General features: G+C 39.7%; 1 protein-coding gene across 2 annotated transcripts in view; it reads left to right on the forward strand.

Moving 5' to 3' along the window:
• Positions 1 to 13,611, forward strand: part of ABCC13 (multidrug resistance-associated protein 11) — a 55,847-nt gene extending 42,236 nt beyond the window's left edge. The window contains exons 12-35 of one of the 2 annotated variants that reach the window (XM_078587386.1): positions 4,668 to 4,765; positions 4,879 to 4,945; positions 5,258 to 5,375; positions 5,463 to 5,579; positions 5,672 to 5,752; positions 5,832 to 6,107; positions 6,383 to 6,484; positions 6,561 to 6,628; positions 6,773 to 6,904; positions 7,014 to 7,161; positions 7,719 to 8,002; positions 8,197 to 8,347; positions 8,501 to 8,676; positions 8,865 to 8,976; positions 9,075 to 9,128; positions 9,609 to 9,731; positions 9,922 to 10,020; positions 10,110 to 10,202; positions 10,277 to 10,387; positions 10,459 to 10,620; positions 11,069 to 11,256; positions 11,947 to 12,133; positions 12,210 to 12,377; positions 13,353 to 13,611. In XM_078587386.1, coding sequence (XP_078443512.1) covers positions 4,668 to 4,765; positions 4,879 to 4,945; positions 5,258 to 5,375; positions 5,463 to 5,579; positions 5,672 to 5,752; positions 5,832 to 6,107; positions 6,383 to 6,484; positions 6,561 to 6,628; positions 6,773 to 6,904; positions 7,014 to 7,161; positions 7,719 to 8,002; positions 8,197 to 8,347; positions 8,501 to 8,676; positions 8,865 to 8,976; positions 9,075 to 9,128; positions 9,609 to 9,731; positions 9,922 to 10,020; positions 10,110 to 10,202; positions 10,277 to 10,387; positions 10,459 to 10,620; positions 11,069 to 11,256; positions 11,947 to 12,133; positions 12,210 to 12,377; positions 13,353 to 13,433 — 3,196 coding nt within the window. In that variant the 3' untranslated portion in view covers positions 13,434 to 13,611. Of the gene's footprint in view, positions 1 to 4,667; positions 4,766 to 4,878; positions 4,946 to 5,257; positions 5,376 to 5,462; positions 5,580 to 5,671; positions 5,753 to 5,831; positions 6,108 to 6,382; positions 6,485 to 6,560; positions 6,629 to 6,772; positions 6,905 to 7,013; positions 7,162 to 7,718; positions 8,003 to 8,196; positions 8,348 to 8,500; positions 8,677 to 8,864; positions 8,977 to 9,074; positions 9,129 to 9,608; positions 9,732 to 9,921; positions 10,021 to 10,109; positions 10,203 to 10,276; positions 10,388 to 10,458; positions 10,621 to 11,068; positions 11,257 to 11,946; positions 12,134 to 12,209; positions 12,378 to 13,352 lie in introns of those variants that run through there. The other variant, XM_078587387.1, reaches the window with a different exon arrangement.
• Positions 13,612 to 17,679: the final 4,068 nt, after the last annotated feature.

A 17,679-nucleotide genomic window follows, 5' to 3' on the forward strand; every position in this document is an offset into this window, starting at 1 on the left:
TTGATGCTTATTATGCAGCCGATGTGATGGACAGAAGGTCGACATCAAGGTGCTGCTTATATGTGTGTGGGAGCTGAAGTACACCTAAAGGCTGCTTATCGCATTCTGGCATATGTAAAATGGACATCTAGGCAAAGTGTCACAGTTTACATTGATGCTTATTATGCAGCTGATGTGATGGACAGAAGGTCGACATCAAGGTGCTGCTTATATGTGTGTGGGAGCTTGGGGAGCTGGAAAACTAAGAAGAAATGTGTTGTTTCCAGGTCTAGTGCTGAATCAGAGTTTATATTAGTAGCTCAGGGTACGTGTAAGAGTATTTGAATCAGAGGAATCTTATAGGACCTACCGTTCAAAGTTGGGGGAACAGTATGTATACTGTGATAATAAGTCGGGCCTAACTATTGCTCATAACTTGGTTCTGCATTATCACACGAAGCATGTTGAGATTGATCGTCATTTCATCAAAGAATAAATTGAAGCTGAGACTATCCAGCCGCTGTTTGTGGGATCCTTCGATCAGGTTGCAGACATTTACCAGGGGCTTCAACCCTTTGCGTTCTTCAAGTTAGTTCAAAAAAAAAAATGTTCTTCAAGTTAGTTGTCAAGCTCGGCATGGACAACATCCACACCGAGCTTGAGGGATGATATTTATTGGAAATTGAAGATCACCTCAATGTACCCACAACTCCAGCAATCTCAGAGGGGAGACGAGCTAGGCTCCTGGAGATGAAATGAAAGAAGAACCAAAGAGAGTCTTCAGACGAAAAATGTTTACTTTACTTCTTGTTTAGGGCTAACACCCTTATAAAGAGCTTAATGGGTTCGGATCTTAAGGTCTGAACCCAATAAGCTTACAACGGTCATAACTTTGTAGCCGTTACATGGGGATAAAAACACTATTTTAACTCTAATATGGTAAAAAAGAGAATGCAAATTTCTAACACTCCCCTCCTAGCTAGGAATGAATATTTTTCATTCCGAGCTTGAAGACATGCTTCTGCAATAAAAGGATGTGGACCCTTTTAGTAAGGAGGTCCACACATTGCTCTGCAGAGTTGATGTATGAGGTACATATTGTGCCGTTTTCCAGCTTCTCTTGGATGTTGTCACGATTAACTTACACATGTTTGGTTCTGGTGTGATGAACTGGATTGTGTGCAACAGCAATGACAGATTGATTGTCGCACTATAATTGTATTGGCGTGGAGAGAGGGATCTTGAGTTCTTTGGGAAGATGTTTATCCACAAGCCTTCACATATACCCAAGGCAAGTGCTTGAAGCTCAGCCTCTGCACTGGATCGTGACACGACAAGACTGGTTGCTTCTTGCTTTTTCATGAGATAAGGTTACCTCCAAGGAAGCCACAGTAACGGGAGGTGGATCTCTGGTCAATAATGTTACCTATATGATCAGCGTCACTGTAAATGCCAAGGTTAGTATGGCCATTAGACTTAAAAAAGGATGCCAAGTCCTGGGGTGCCCTTCAGGTATTGGAGTATGCGACGAGCAGGACATCCATGGACTTCTGGGGTGTCCTGCATGAATTGACTTACTAATTCCACAACATAGGAGATATCAGGGCGGGTGTGCATAAGATAGATTAGTTTACAAACCATACGTCTGTAACATCCTTTGTCTATCGGCTTGCTGTCCTGCGCGAGGCTCAGTTTATGGTCTGGATCAATCGGCTGGTTTACAAACTAGTTGGCAGTTTCACTCAATAAGTCCAATGTGTATTTAATTTGGGATAAAATGATGCCTCAGGGGGAGTAAGCAACTCTGATGCCCAGGTAATAGTTGAGTTTGCCTAATCTTTTAATTTCAAATTCCTGGGATAGTTGAATTCACTCTCTGGATTTCCTCATTGTCATCCCCTATCAGGATCATGTCATAAACATATATATGAGTAATATGGTGATTCCCTTTGGTGAATGTTTGAGAAACAAGGTATGATCCCCATTACTCTATTTATAATGCATGGACTTCATAGTGTTGGTGAACGCTCCATACCATGCATGTGGCGATTGCTTAAGTCCATGAAGGGATTTGTGTAATTTGCAGACTAGGTGGCTATTTTGGGCTGTCTTAAATCCAGGGGGAATATGCTATATATACATCTTCCTCTAAATGACCGTGAAGGAAAGCGTTCTTGACATCAAGTTGATGAAGGTCCCATCCTTTGATAGCAGCCAGAGAGATGAGTATAAGTATAGTAGTCGTCTTAGCTACAGGGGCAGAGGTTTCCCTGTAGTCAATGCCATGTTGTTGAGTGTATCCTTTAGCTACTAGTTGTGCTTCGTATCTCTCTATGTCCCCATTTGGTTTTTACTTAAAAGTGAAGATCCAAAAACATTCGACCGGTTTGTTCCCTGAGGGCAAGGTAATCAGTGACCATGTATCATTGTGGGTCAATGCATGCATTTCGGTTTACATTGCAAGTTTCCTATTGGGATCCTACACAGCTTCGAATATCGTTGTAGGGATCACAACTGACCCAACTTTTGATATAAATGATTGATATTGAGTAGATAAGAGAGTCGGCAAGATAGCGCTGAATGGGATAGAGAGGTGTACTTCCTCCACTTGTAAATTGGGAAAGAAGAGAACATGAAGGCGTTGGAGAAACAGGTCTGATATCTCCTTGTACAGGGGACTTCTTCCTATGATATATCTGGCCATACTGAGACTTAGGATTGGACAAGTTCGTAGAGGGTTCCGAGTGTACAAGGTGTTTTTCCTCCCCACTGGGACTATGGTTGTCTAACCGGTTTATGACTGCTGACGAAGGCTCTCCCTCAACTGATCCAGAGTTGGAGGGGTGGAATGTAGCCCTCAAGGCTGGTCTCTCTAATGACCCTAATTCATGGACTGACGTGTACAGCTTATTAGGTCCTAGAGGACCATAATAGTATTTCTGTCCAGCTTATTTATTCGACTTTCCTCTAGTAGGGCCATCTTGAAGGCCTCTGCAAAGGCTGGAGTACTTTCCTTATTCAGAAACATTGTCTTCAATGTATCAAACTGCGAATTGAGTCCAGCAATAAATTATGGACTCAATCTTCTAGTACATGGGCCCTTTCCTCCGGGTCTGGATTCTTAACAGGCTGGGAGTAGTCCAATTCATTTCGAATAGATTCTAAGGCAGAGGCATATTCACATATACTCACATCTCCTTGTGTAAGGATAATGGATTTCATTACCAAATACGTAATGTGGCATTTGTCGTTTCATTTGGAGTGCATTTGATGTACCCTATCCCATAAATCCTTCACAGATGGTAGTTGAAGAAGATGGTGACCTATGGTGGGATCAATGGTGTCTAACATCCATCCTTTAATGAGGGCATCTGCTTCTAGCTAGCTCTCATAGAGTGGGTTAGTGGGAGATGGTGGGTTCTCCGATAAATGTCTGACCTTGCGCCATCCTGACAAGGTCATCTTAACATAGTCTGCCCACTCCAATATGTTGAGACCTTTGAATTTGTATTGTTCAAGAATTTTGGGAAGTTCACTCACATTCTTTGCATACTCAGCTGAAGGGGTTATTGGGACTGGAGATAAAATAGGAAGTTCTGATGCCATCATGAATAAAAGACAGGTGGAATGCGTAGCACATAATGTAAGTAGCAGCTAACCAAGAACGGAAGGAAAACTGTCAAGCAGATTACTGGTCAGGTGTTCGTTTGATTCTGAAATGTGCTGAAAATGCAGATAGCAGCTAACAAATAGAAGCAAGCAACACTTTCAAGCAGGTATCGTGTGAAGTTTTTATTGGGTTCTGGCTCTATTCAGGAGCTCTCCCTACGAATTTAGAGAGGGTTATGGCTCTATTTAGGAGCACTCCCTCAAATACAATAAAATCGGCAACAGAAGACTACCAAAACACAGAGATAGCCAGGATCAATGGTTCTAGGTTCAAGCAACGGTGAAAGGGATAGCACCTGCGTTTTGCTCTGCTACCATGTTACAAGTTGAAGAGCACCTCAATGTACCCATGACTCCAGCAATCTCAGAGGGGAGACGAGCTAGGGCTCCAGGAGATGAAACGAAAGAAGAACCAAAGAGGAGAGAGTCTTCAGAAGAAAAATGGTCCGGTTACTTCCTTTTTAGGGCTAACACCCTTATAAAGAGCTTAACGGTTTCAGATCTTAAAGTCCATTCGAATAAGCTTACAACGGTCATAACTTTGTAGCCGTTACATGGGATATAAAGAAAATTTCAACTCTAATATGGTAAAAACGAGAATGCAAATTTCTTAACAGAGCCCCTTACTGTACTTCTTTCATCTATATCAGTTGGTATCAGAGCCACAAGTCTAAGGTTGTGGGGAATCAGTGCACCATGATGCTTGGATCTGGTGATAAATGTGATTTTTGGAGATTCCTGTGACCTAGAATATTTGTTTAAGAAAATTCAGCCTTGACCATGAAAAATGTTTTAGTATTCGATTTCGAGCTGAGTTAGAAATTAAGTTTCTCCAAAATATTTTGACTTTTCATCTTATTAAAATTTTAAAGCCTTTTAAATTTCATAAGCCTTCATATATCTGCACATTTAATTTGACAAAATTCTGCAGAAAAGTCTTTTTATGAAACATTTTAAGGAAACAGTAAGTTTACCTTTAAGTGTGAAAAGCTTCTAAACTTTTGCAAAAAAAATTCAAGCTTGCCATTGCAGATCGGAGTGGCTCTCTATCTATTATACACCCAAGTAAAATTTGCTTTTGTCTCGGGAACTGTACTTACAGTATTGCTTATCCCAGGTAAACATGATAAAAAAGGCATTAAACTGTGTAACCATTTCACAAATCATGTAACTCTATCAGTATTTTAATAATATGTAGTTTAGATTCACCACGGCTTTTACCTTTTTCAGTCAATAAATGGATTGCGTCATTGATTTCTAGGGCAACAGAGAAAATGATGAAGCAGAAGGATGAGAGGTAGCTCTCTCCGTATTGAAAACTTTGTCATCTTGAATTTCTCTTTTGCTTTTCTTTTTAAGAAAATAAAATTCTCTTTTGCAACCATAACCTTACTCAAATGTCACGTTCTGATGGTATTTATTTTTTTGTAAATTTTGGTTTCTACATACTTTACAGTCTGTTGAGTTCATTGGATGTCACTGTAATTTAATCCCATCTGTATTTACAGTTTTAATTGGAGATTATATTATCATGTTCTAGATATTTCTTTTTCCATACAAAAGCCTCATCTCGGTAATCTAGATCTGATTAGATTTAACCAAGTTTTAGGGTCAGAAGTACTGGAGAAATGCTGGGGTTTATGAAGACACTAAAGATATATGCTTGGGAACGTCTCTTTGCTGATCGACTACTTAAAAGGAGATGTTTTGAAGTCAAGCATCTAGCGGTATGGTTTCTTCTTGCTCAACGTCATCCCCCCTGGGAAATTGGACTGTTTCAATTTGTCTATTTACTGCTCTGTGAAATAGTACAGACTCGAAAATATTTGGATGCATGTTGTGTGTTCTTTTGGGCAACAACTCCAACCTTCTTCTCCTTGTCTACGTTTGGGCTGTTCACACTGACTGGGCATCCACTAAATGCTGCTACGGTATGATATTATGAAGATTAACTTGACATAATGGATGTTTAAACTGTCATGTCTTGGAGTTTGTTCTTCGTACATTTTGTTTGATTTTTCAGGTGTTTACTTGCGTTGCTCTATTCAACACGTTGATTTCTCCTCTGAATTCCTTCCCTTGGGTGATAAATGGGCTCGTTGATGTAAGATTAAGGGTTCTTATTTTGTAATTCCTTAGGATGAAATACGTTGATTATAATGGGAATGATTTTTTTCTCACAGGCTATGATTTCTGTACGAAGACTAAATAATTTTTTATCTTGTCCGGAATGTGATCTTGGATCGGATCAACAATCTGATGGGCATTTCTGTGGAGACAGCTCTTCATCAATTTGTTCAATTGAGGGTCAGAGTATTCCCAATCTTAAGAATATGGCTGTAATATGTAGAGAAGCAGTATGCGTGTGGTCAAGTAGTAACCAGGAGCCAAAAACTATCGTCTCGCTCTCTATAAACCTGGCCATTCCCAGGGGCATCTTCGTTGCTGTCATAGGCGAGGTTAGCTTTTCGTAAGGAGCTGACACTTTTGCTCCTATTTTTGGTTTTTTTTCCTCTCAGTGAGGAAGTGATATGCAGAATATTATTTCTCAGAAAATGATCCCATCTTTGGGTTTGTATTTTTCTTCTCTTCCTCTCTATCACAGATCAGTTAAATCAAGGAAACTTCATCTTTATGCAACCTTAAATTGAAACTCATGTTCGTTACTGGTTTTTATATTTCTCTGGAAGTATCTAATTATTCCCCTATTTATAGTGCTCGACCCGTAATACAGGTCGGATCAGGCAAGTCATCAATGCTTAGTTCTTTGTTAGGGGAGATGCGTACTTTGCAGGGATCAATAAGTTGCAATGGGACTGTTGCCTATGCACCACAGGTTTTGTTGGGACGACATATTTCTTTCATATTATGAGATCGATCCTACCAAAGGTAACTGTTGAATTATTCTTTAGGTTCCGTGGATTATGTCAGGATCTTTGCGTGATAATATCCTTTTTGGAGAGCCATATGATGCAATAAGGTAATCTGAATTATTTCATTCATATTTCTCCACTCCTAATAAATTTTTAGGGGATAAACATTCACAGTATTGATGTTTTCCTTTTTAGATAGACGGCATTAAGATTTTGACTCATGTACCAGAAAAAATGATGTTTTTAAACAGGTTTGGCGACGTTCTCCATGCGTGTGCACTAGATATTGACACATCAAAAATGGTGGGAGGTGATATGGCTCACGTCGGAGAGAAAGGAGCCAATTTATCTGGTGGTCAGAGAGCACGCATTGCTCTTGCAAGGTATCTCTGGAACTTGTATTGCTTTTCATACTTTCATACGGTTTTTTTTTTGAAAATTTTCCTTAATTATTCCTAATTAATTGATCTCGTATCATCATTATTTTCTCAGGGCTCTCTATCAAAAATCGGATATTTACTTCCTTGATGACGTGCTAAGCGCAGTTGACGCACATGTCTCTCGCTGGATCCTGGAAAATGCAATTCTTGGCCCCCTAATGACTCAGACGACAAGGATCCTCTGTACCCATGATACTAAGGTTTAAGTGCACTCATAGTAAAAGTTAGGTCCCATTCTCTGATCAAATTACCTAATTTAGTTCGTAGAATTTTTTAAAAAATTGAGGAGATTGCAATAGTGTTGAAGAAATCAAGAATGAAAAAGATTCCCCACAATCATATTCCGTTTTAGGTTTCATTACATGCTATTTGTAATAGGAAGGAGAGAAAATCCCAAATGGGCTGGTATTAATAGGCCACATTACATAAAGATATAAGAGAAATAACAAAAGAAGCCCATTCGGCAAGGGTCAATATAAAATATTTCTGTTTTGTGTACAGAAATATTTTCCTCCAAAAATCAGAAGTTTCTTATCTGCCAACTTTGCCAATGGGCGTATTTAACATCAATGCTGAAGATTAAACCGTGATGTATAGACAAGAAAGTTTGTAAATCTGTGTGTGCTAGTGCCATAGTTTTTGAATTTTGTTCCAGCTACTTTGACAAGGTGTCCTGTTTTCTAAACGAACGTAAATTTTTTCTTTAAGGTATCTATAATTTGTGTCCTTCCTGTTGAGTGACCCTTTTTCTTTTAAGGCAATTTCTGCGGCAGATCTCATTATTTTCATGGAAGACGGATCAGTGGCATGGTCTGGAAACTTTCAAAGCTTTGTCCTGACACCATATGCGCCAAAAACCATGTTGACGTGGAGGAATGATTTGTCCAAACAGCAAAAGGAAGAAAGTCCCGTGATAAATTCCAAGAGTCTGACTTCTGCTGCACCGGCGGGAATGCATTCTATTGATATATCCGAGGAGGAGCCAGATGATCCTGAGAAAGAGTTTAGACAAGAGGGTAAAGTTAAAGCTACCGTATACAAGTAAGTGGGCTAGAAATAAGTTTACTTGATCAGTGGCGGTCCTTTCTTGTATGTTCCCATCTATGATGATGCAGCCAAAATTAGACGCAGCATGATAAATTTCAATTTTATCATGGTGCATGCTCTTGTAATTTGTGTTTTATTATTTAAAAATAAAAGGAATTTTAATCGTGGTGCCGGTTCCCACACTGCAGAAGCTACGGTATGTTCTGCGGTTGGCCTATAGTCGCCATCATACTCATATCAGCTGCTTTTATGCAAGCATCGCGGAATGGGAACGATCTTTGGCTATCTTATTGGGTTGATACCACATCTGAATCTAAACGGTCAACACGATTTTATCTGGTTAGATGTTTTTCCTCCTAATTACACCCTGAAAATTTATTAGAGTATTATTATGCATGGATTTCTCTTGTATCCTTGAGTGTCTCTCTTTTCTTCAAAAAAAAAATCATTTAGTCTCTCAATGTCTCACATTCTTGGTGATTTCTTCTCTAGGTTATCCTTTCACTGTTTTGTGCGGTAAACTCGCTTTTGACCTTAACAAGGGCGTTTTCTTTCGCCTATGGTGGGCTCCACGCAGCAACCCGGATTCATTCCAAGGTCGTTGAGAAATTAATTAATGCGCCGGTGAGCTTTTTCAATGAAAACCCAAGTGGAAGAATTCTTAACAGGTCATAGTTTTTTAAAGAAGATTTCATTGAACATTTACCTTAACCAAGTGTTCGGAAGTTTCATGTGCATACCCACGTGCTACATAATTTTATATGTACCACTTGTGTGTGCACGTGCTACCTTGTAACACTTGCTTGAAAGATTCAGAAATTCTGAGAATCCAGTCCACATCCTTGTTGTATTTCAGATTATCTTCAGATCTGTATACTATCGATGATTCACTTCCATTCATTCTCAACATTCTACTTGCAATCTTCATCAATCTTGTTGGCATCGCAGTAGTTTTGACGTACGGACAGGTAAAAATTCAACTATTTGCATTTTCTCGTCTTTTTAGATCATCACTCTTCAAAACGAATGACCTTACGAGCTTCTGAGTAAATGCCAATATTTTCAGGTTGTATTTTTGCTTCTTCTGATTCCCTTTTTCTGCATATTTACCAAGTTGCAGGTAAGTATCTTATACTTTTCTTAAAATGGATCTTCAATGTACGTTTATTAATTGATTTGTTTTTCATAGCAACCGAAATGATATCTTATTGAATGATACGAAACTTTAAAATACCATCGCCCAAGGTGTCAGAGGCTTTGATTTTTATGATGTTCTTACTCTACCATGGCTTAATAAGGGCGAAGATGTTTGTGAGTCTCTCAAAGGTGAAATCTTGTCTGGTATTTTTTAACAAGCTAATTTCAAGATGATGAGAAATCTGTCGTTCTGCATTCTCCGAAAAATGATTCATGGTAGATGTTGACCAAAGAAGAAACAACAAGAATTTAGTGATGCCAGGAAATTATACTGATTAGTTTCTACCTACATGCTTTATCCATTTATATGTTTTTTCTTCGTTTGGGTCACTGCAATCCTGAAGTTAAAATTTCATTGGAGCCTCCAATTTTTCCGGTTTTGTTGAAAAAAGTCTTTTTGCAGCACTATTATCGTTCGACTTCACGGGAACTTCGGAGACTGGATAGCGTTGCCCGTTCACCCATCTACTCTTCTTTTACTGAAGCAATTGATGGATCTTCGACTATCAGGGCATTTAGGAAGGAGGTACGAAAACCCATGTCTAACTGCGGTTTATTCTTAAAATAATATTTTAAGAGTGTGCGAGATTCAAAGAATCTCTCCTGTTCATAATTTACACTCGAAATTCTCCTTTTTCAACGGTGAGCCAAAACACACCAAGTTAATCTTCCATCGGGAGAAAATGAACTTATTAAAAAAACATGTGAGGGATCAGGAACTATTCCTAGGCGAGTTCATGCGACACCTCCGCCGTTACCAGCAAACATCTTACTCCGAGTCAATAGCTAGTTTGTGGCTTTCTCTAAGGCTTCAGGTACGGTCGTTTAATTTATGATAACTGCCATTTAAATTTCCTAATTGCCCATGGAACACGACATTTATGCATTTTTTGGTATTTCTAAGTTAATGGCAGCTGCTATCGTCTTCTTCGTCGCTTTAATGGCCGTCGTGGGTAGCCGTGGCGCTCTTCCTATCAGCTTTGGAACACCCGGACTGGTAAGATTGCCTGACCAGCACCTCTTGATAACTTCAACGAAAGTATGTGATAGATTGACTTGTTTTTTTTCCAGGTGGGTTTGGCCCTCTCTTACGCTGCTCCTGTGGTCAGTCTCTTGAGTGGTTTTCTGACCAGCTTTGCTGAAACTGAGAAGGAGATGGTGTCGGTGGAGAGGGTGTTGGAGGTACCTCTGTAACTTACTGTAATTTTCAAAAACTAATGAGAATTCAAGATTATCAATACTTTCCATTACAGTACGAGAAAATTCCTCCTGAGGAGCAGGATGAACTCTTTCTTCCACCCCCAGATTGGCCGTCCAGAGGCAGGATAGAGTTTGATCGGGTGACTCTACGATATGGTCCATCTCTCCCGGCAGCGCTTAGCGACGTTTCATTTACCATCCCAGAAGGCATGCAGGTTAGAAAAAAATATATGCATTATGATCGGCATCTGTTACACTGTTTGGTGATGACTGAGAATGATTAGCTTTGTCTTCATTGTCACAATCAATCAAGCTACGGACAATAAATTTAATCATCGTCCACCCGCAATTTATTTTTTGGCGTGAGGGATCACTGATCATTCCAAATTCAACGTATATCGAATTCCAGTTGCTTATTGATCATACCATCTGGATTGGTCTATTTCCATTTGAGCATAATGTTGATCAAAATTTTGATTGATAATAATGGATCAGTTTCGGTCAATGGCTAATTAACAAATAGCTTCTGACTATCTAAAGATCAAACTAGTAATCGTTCAGTCGAACTGGTCAACTCCTCGATAGCCTTGATTTTGTTGTCACATGTTAACCTAGACTCGGTATCAATCTCTCAAAATGGAGTTTTTGTTCTCCCAAATTCAGGTTGGAATCATCGGGAGGACGGGCGCAGGTAAATCGAGCATCATAAATGCCCTTTTTCGGATGAACTCTGTCTGTCAGGGGCGGATCATGGTGGATAATGTGAACATCTCCCAAATTCTAATGAGAGAACTCCGATCCCGCTTCTCCATTGTTCCTCAGAGCCCTTTTCTGTTCGAGGGCTCCCTGCGGTAATTTAACTACACACCTGTATAGTGCAGGGACACGGACAGGACGATTTTTTTGTCCCGGGACGAAAAATTGTCCCGTCCAAGGGTATGGACGAAATTTGGGACAAAAATTTGTCTCGGGGTCCACTGGACGGGACGGTTTTCGTCCCGTGGGACGAAAAACCGTCTGTCCAGAGCTCTCGGACGATGGACGGATGAATCTGGACAAAAAACCGCCGGATTCACATCCGACGGTTGAGATGTAGCCATGTGGCATCACTATGACACTTTGCATCAAAGTCCCTGTATTTTTACGCACGTGCAAACTGACGCTGCTCAGAAATAATTGTACATATGTCCCTTTGCATTCTCTCCTCCGTATTTCCCTAAAAAATTTAGAAAAATCTATATTAATATATTAAAAAATATAAAACGGGTTTTTTTCGTCCAGGAAGAGGAACGGGACAGTTTTTTCCCCAGACGAGACGAAAATTCGTCCGAGGAGGAATGGACAGGACGGTTTTCGTATCGTCGAACGAAAAATTCATCCCGTTCTCTGTCCCTGCACTGAATCCGGACGTCAGACAGGACGAAATTTGTCTCGTCCCGTCCATCGTCCACGTCCGGGACGATCCGGAACTATATACCTGATACCCCCTTTTTAAACAATCTCCCCGTTGCACTTCGCATCAAAATAAAATGGAAATTCAGGGAAAATCTGGACCCGTTTGGCGTCACGAGCGATGGGATGATGTGGGAAGCCCTCATCAAGAGCCACGTAAGTGATGATGTGGAAGCAGCAGGTGGCCTGGATGCCAAGGTGGAGGCGGGGGGGTCTTTCTCAGTAGGGCAGAAGCAGCTCATTTGCCTCGCCAGGGCTCTTTTAAAGTCATCGAAGGTGGGTTTCATATAAACTATTTATGCTTTTCGACAGAAAGAGTGTTTTATGGTAATGTTTTCCTGGTCTTGTGCAGGTACTCTGCCTGGATGAGTGCACGGCCAATGTCGATGGTCAGACAGCGGAGATGATACAGAGGACGATCTCGAGGGAATGCCGGGGCATGACAGTGATCACCATCGCCCATCGCATCCCTATGGTTCTAGGCATGGATAGTGTTATGGTCTTGGAGCACGGTATCCTGGTATATCACACTGCTCATCTCTCTCTCTTACTCTCTGTCCATCTCTCTCCTCTTCCTCTCTCATGCTTTCTCGCTCTCTCCCTCTCTCTCTCACTCAGTCTCCATCCCTCTCTCCCTATCCCCCCCTCTCTCTCACTTCCTCTCCCTTCCTCTCTCTCTCTCTCTCGGTCTCTCTTTTCCCCCTTTTTCTCCCTTTCCCCCTCTCTCTCACTTCCTCTCCCTTCCTCTCTCTCTCAGTCTCTCTCTTATCCCTCTCTCTCACTTCCTCTCCCTTGCTCTCTCTCTCTCTCTCTCTCTCTCTCATCTCTCTCTCTCTCTCTCCCTTCCTCTCCCATGCTCTCTCTCTCAGTCTCTCTCTTTTCTCTCTCTCTCTCCCCCTATCCCCCCCTCTCTCTCACACTTCCTCTCTCCATCTCTCTTTTCCCTTTTTCTCCCTTTCCCCCTCTCTCTCACTTCCTCTCCCTCCCTCTCTCTCTCTCTCTTCCCCCTCTCTCTCCCTTCCTCTCTCTCTCTCTCCTCTCTATCTCTCCCCCTCTCTCTCCCTCTCTCTCCTCCCTCGTCTCTCTTTCCCTCTCTCTCTCCTTCCCCTCCACCTTGACTCTCTCTTCCTCCCTTTCTCTCCTTTCCCTCCCCCTCCTTGTCTCTCTCTTTTTCTTCTCTTGCTCCTCTTCCCCTCCCCTGTTCTCCCTCGCTCCTTTCCCTCCTCTCTCTCATTTTTTTCCAATTCTCTCACTCTTCACCACTCTCTTTCGCTCTCTCCCACTCTTTCCCTCTCTTCAAATCTCTCTTTCTCTCTCTCTCTCTCATCTTTCCATCTCTTACACACTCTCTATCCCTCTACATTTCTCTCGCTGTATCTCTCTCTCTATATATCCATCTGTTACTCTCTCTCTCTATATATATATCCATCCATCCCTCCCTCTCTTTCTTTCTCCCATTTTTTGGCACATGAAGTTGGTCTGGTTCTCATGTCAGGTGGAGCAAGGAAATCCACAGGCGCTTTTGCAAGATTGTAACTCAAGATTCTCAGGCTTTGTCAGGGCCTCAAGCTTCTGAATGAAAGCCTTTTTCCATCTCATGCCCAATTTCTCCTTTAATTAATTCCTAATCTTAAGCAAACGACTTCCTGCTGCCGTTACATGACTCATTGAACCATAACAATGATGTTGAATCTTTTATTATCTGAGGATCATAACGATGAAGCCAATGATGAGATGACAATCATTGCATGCCATGATTCTCTCTTATGGAATGAGATCTCAAGAGAAGAGATGGACATATTCACAATGTTATGAATATTGGGGGTTCCATAACCATCCACATTCCCCCCACCCAAGCCATTTGACTCGGTAGCATTTGAGGAGGTAGGCTATTGTCATGATCTTGAGAAATAAGTCAATCTCGGACTTGACCTATATCTATTGGATCAATGGCAGACATACGCATGGAGTGACTGCAAAATGAAAGTTATGATTTGACCATAGTGGATAGTTAGTATTCATTGCATGTAACTTCTAACCATGCATTAAATACATTTGATTGATGTGAAATAAACACGAGCTAATGAATTCGAGAAGTCGTGATAAAAATCAGAGTTTTAGTTCATTAATAAATTCTGATTAAGAGATGTTGGAGATTGTGTAACCCTATATTACTCACATATGGATAACAGGTGCCATGTGGTTTTACCTTCATAAGCATGTCATCTAGCATTAGATCTCTAATCCTCTCCTTAACAATCAAGGGCTTCACATCCATGTGCCTACACCATTAGAGTTCTTGTTTTTGAAGAATCTTACAACATTTTCATTGCCTCAATACATTTGTATGGGTTTCCTTTTGGAACTCATAACTACAAGGCACAAAACGAGGTTTCCTAGCCATATGGCTTCTTGTCACTTAAAAAAAGAACTGCATACTCCGCTTCCACTTGAGATTCTTTCATTATGCTTTGTTTGGTTCTAGACAATGTTATAGCTCCTTGACCAAGCATGATGAAATTTTCAGATATTGACCTTCTGGTATCCAAACATCCAACAAAATTTGAGTATGCATGGGTTACAATATGTAGATGATCTGTTCGACTGCAGGTAAGCTTCAGATCCTTGGTTCCTACAAATATTATAAAACGTTTGTACATGTAGGTGCATAGTTGAGAGATCCAATTATTAAGGCACAAAGTTTATCCGTCATTAACAGTATAGCTTATCACAACCAGAGCCCTACGAATATTTTAACTCATCATCCTGGTTAGTAGGGGCTTTTCCAAGAAAACAATTTTTCATCAGATCTTTGCAAAATATTTGATATGTGATTTTTCATAGTCCTAGAGTGCCCAGTGATCTGTATCAATGGATTCTAATGGCAATAAAAAAGGGTTTCGCCCATGACTTTCATGTCGACTAACAAGAGTAAGAGCAATAAATAAATCCTCCCACTTTCCTTCAGGAATGTTGGCAAATAATGTTTTTTATAAATATGAAAGTGATGTTGACTTCATGAATTTGAAGCATCATTACCTGGAAGCTGGCTTCAACCCCTACATAGATTTATATGAATAGCAAACCATAATTTATTTATATTCAACTTCAAATCCTGGAGGTTGCTTCATGTACAATTTTCTCTTCCGACTCATATTAAAAGTTGTTGTCCCCTCCATTTTTTGTAGCTCCAAATTCAAATGAGTCCAATAGTATGTGAGAGGAGGTCTCATTAGAGTCAATGTCCTCCCTTTTCGTGACCCTGTTTGCCATAGTTCTAGCCTTGTACCTTTCAACTTTTCCATCAAGATTAGGTTTGGTCTTTTAGACCCATTTCAAACCAATTGGTCCCTTCCTGGGGTTGAGTCCAGGATTTCTCTGACTTGATTGTGATCCATTGATACAAGTTTAGAGTTTGTACAATCAATGGCTAGTGAAAATCTAATTCATCCACTATCCATTTCCCATATCTTCACCCATTAAATATATCATGTAGTATGATGATATTTCAGGTATTCTCTACCTTCTAAGCCTTCTCAAGTTAACCGCTTATGCTTGATGCGATTTTTCATTTGTTTGCAGTTTAGTCTATGTTTATGGTTGAGCTTGTTCTGGGCTTTTATAATGTATACATCACTATCATCTATGCCTTGATCATGTTTAATGGCATCATCCATTGACTCCTTCAGACAAAGTCCCTAAACGTTCTCCCACCCACACATCCTTCCCCTAAGAAGTAAACACGATAAAATTCAATAGTTCTAGTATGTACATGAAAATATAAATTGTAATCTCTACTCCTATTAGGTCTTACAATGAGATAACCACTTACAATCCTCATGTCCAAAGACTTCTCATTTCAATTGTAAAGCTTGATCTCATATTGGTGCCTCCAAATTTGCGTAGATGATAATTAATATTTTTTCAATTCATAACCAGTCAGGAGTTTTATTGATGGACTTGATAGGATATTTAATGTTTACATAACTGTGTTTAAATTGTTACCCATAGTGAGTAAAGTATGGTCGAGTAACTCATCATATCCCTAACCATTCCCTTGAATGTTCTGCTTCTTCTTTCAAAAACCCAATTCATATTTCATTTACATGAAAGGGCGTCCAGAGGAATAATCATGATCCTTAATAAAAATTACAAAAGGTCCAGAACCTTGTGCATTATGCATTCATCTACCATATGTTGGGTTTTATGGGCTTTATTGGCTCTTTGAAATGATTAATTTGCAGTGGATGGAGAAATCAGGTCGGTTATAAACAATAAATCAAATGATGATCAATCACCTTGTGTGGAACATATTCCACTCTCACTGATTCCCTGGAAAAAACCCTTCAACCCACTCACTTGTCTGGCCAATAGATGTATCTACACTATCACTTGAATGATGGATCTCCTCTTGAATCTCTTCAATGCTTCTAGAGGTTGTGGGGAGGGGGTGAAAAGCCTGGGGTGCATAGGGACCTGAAATGAGTGCTCCTTATTTATGATCTTCTGGGCATTTTCATAATTTTTTATTATTTTGGGTATAATGATAGTTATTATGTGGCCTACAAGAGATAGATATAAATCTGATTGATTAACAAATTTATTTTCAAGTGACTCCCTAGGCCCAGGTATCAATCTTGTTAAAGACGTTAATGACCGAATACCAATTATTGACTATATATATTAATTAACTATATATATATTAGTTAACGCAATCAATAGGTTTAACGGTCTACCAATGGGATGACAAAATATACCTTATGCTCGAGAAGATATATAGGAGTATAAAAACTCTTTGATCTTTGATGTAACATATAATTCTTCATCCATGAAATAGTCCCAGATGAATAAGGAAAATGTTAACTATCAAAGCCTAATTAGTCATCCTTGTTATTATAACATAATTCATTTAGAGAGCATGTTCTCCAACATCTTCACTACAATGGCTAAAGATTTGTACAAATCAATTCGGTGAACTATTTCCCTAAAGAGCACCCACCATCCATCCTTAGTGTCTCTACACTAATGACTACAAGATATTTCATAATTTTTATACAAGTAGGATGATTAGGATGTGTATACTTTCTGGAGATTAATATATCCATCTCGAGGATCCTTTGAATAGGAATATTTAGAATACATATTTAAATTATAGAGCTGTATATATCTAGGGACTTATAATTTATTCAACCATTGTACGTATTCAAGGACTGCATTATGAACATTACATGTCAATAATAATCACCTAGAAATCTGATTCTCTTGAAAGTCGCATAATGTCTATCACCATAGTATTCTTCATATCTACCATGTATCATCGATTGATGAGCACCCAGTTTGTGTTAAAATCCATTAACATCGAAAAAAATTCATATTTTTCTCATATTTTCTTGAAGGTATTGACTTTGCTTGCCTTCATGTTTCTTTAAATGATCCAAAGTCCAAAATGATATTGAATCACGTGAGTCAAGCCATGAAGTAGATGTGCTCATTAACATGGGGGTGACAAACAACTTCATTAATTAAAAATTAGTAGTCAAGCTGGGGTTTCCCAGCCATCTGACTAGGGGACAGCCACATTATAAGTGGGAATAATCATTCTCAAAGGTTTCATACAGATCGAAGGGTAAAATGGCGGTAATATATTTACTAACCATTTAATGGTTGGAATGGATCTAGTCATTTTGGAATTGGAATTGATTCACACTTTGGGATGGATCCAAGCCCACTAGGGTTTCTTGCTCTTGGAATTTTAGATGGATAGAGAGTGGAACACTGAAAGTTGAACCATGGTTCAGTCGTGGAAAACACTCAAACATGAA

Source organism: Wolffia australiana, chromosome 15, assembly GCF_029677425.1.
Source record: "Wolffia australiana isolate 7733 chromosome 15, ASM2967742v1".
Lineage (NCBI taxonomy): Eukaryota > Viridiplantae > Streptophyta > Magnoliopsida > Alismatales > Araceae > Wolffia > Wolffia australiana.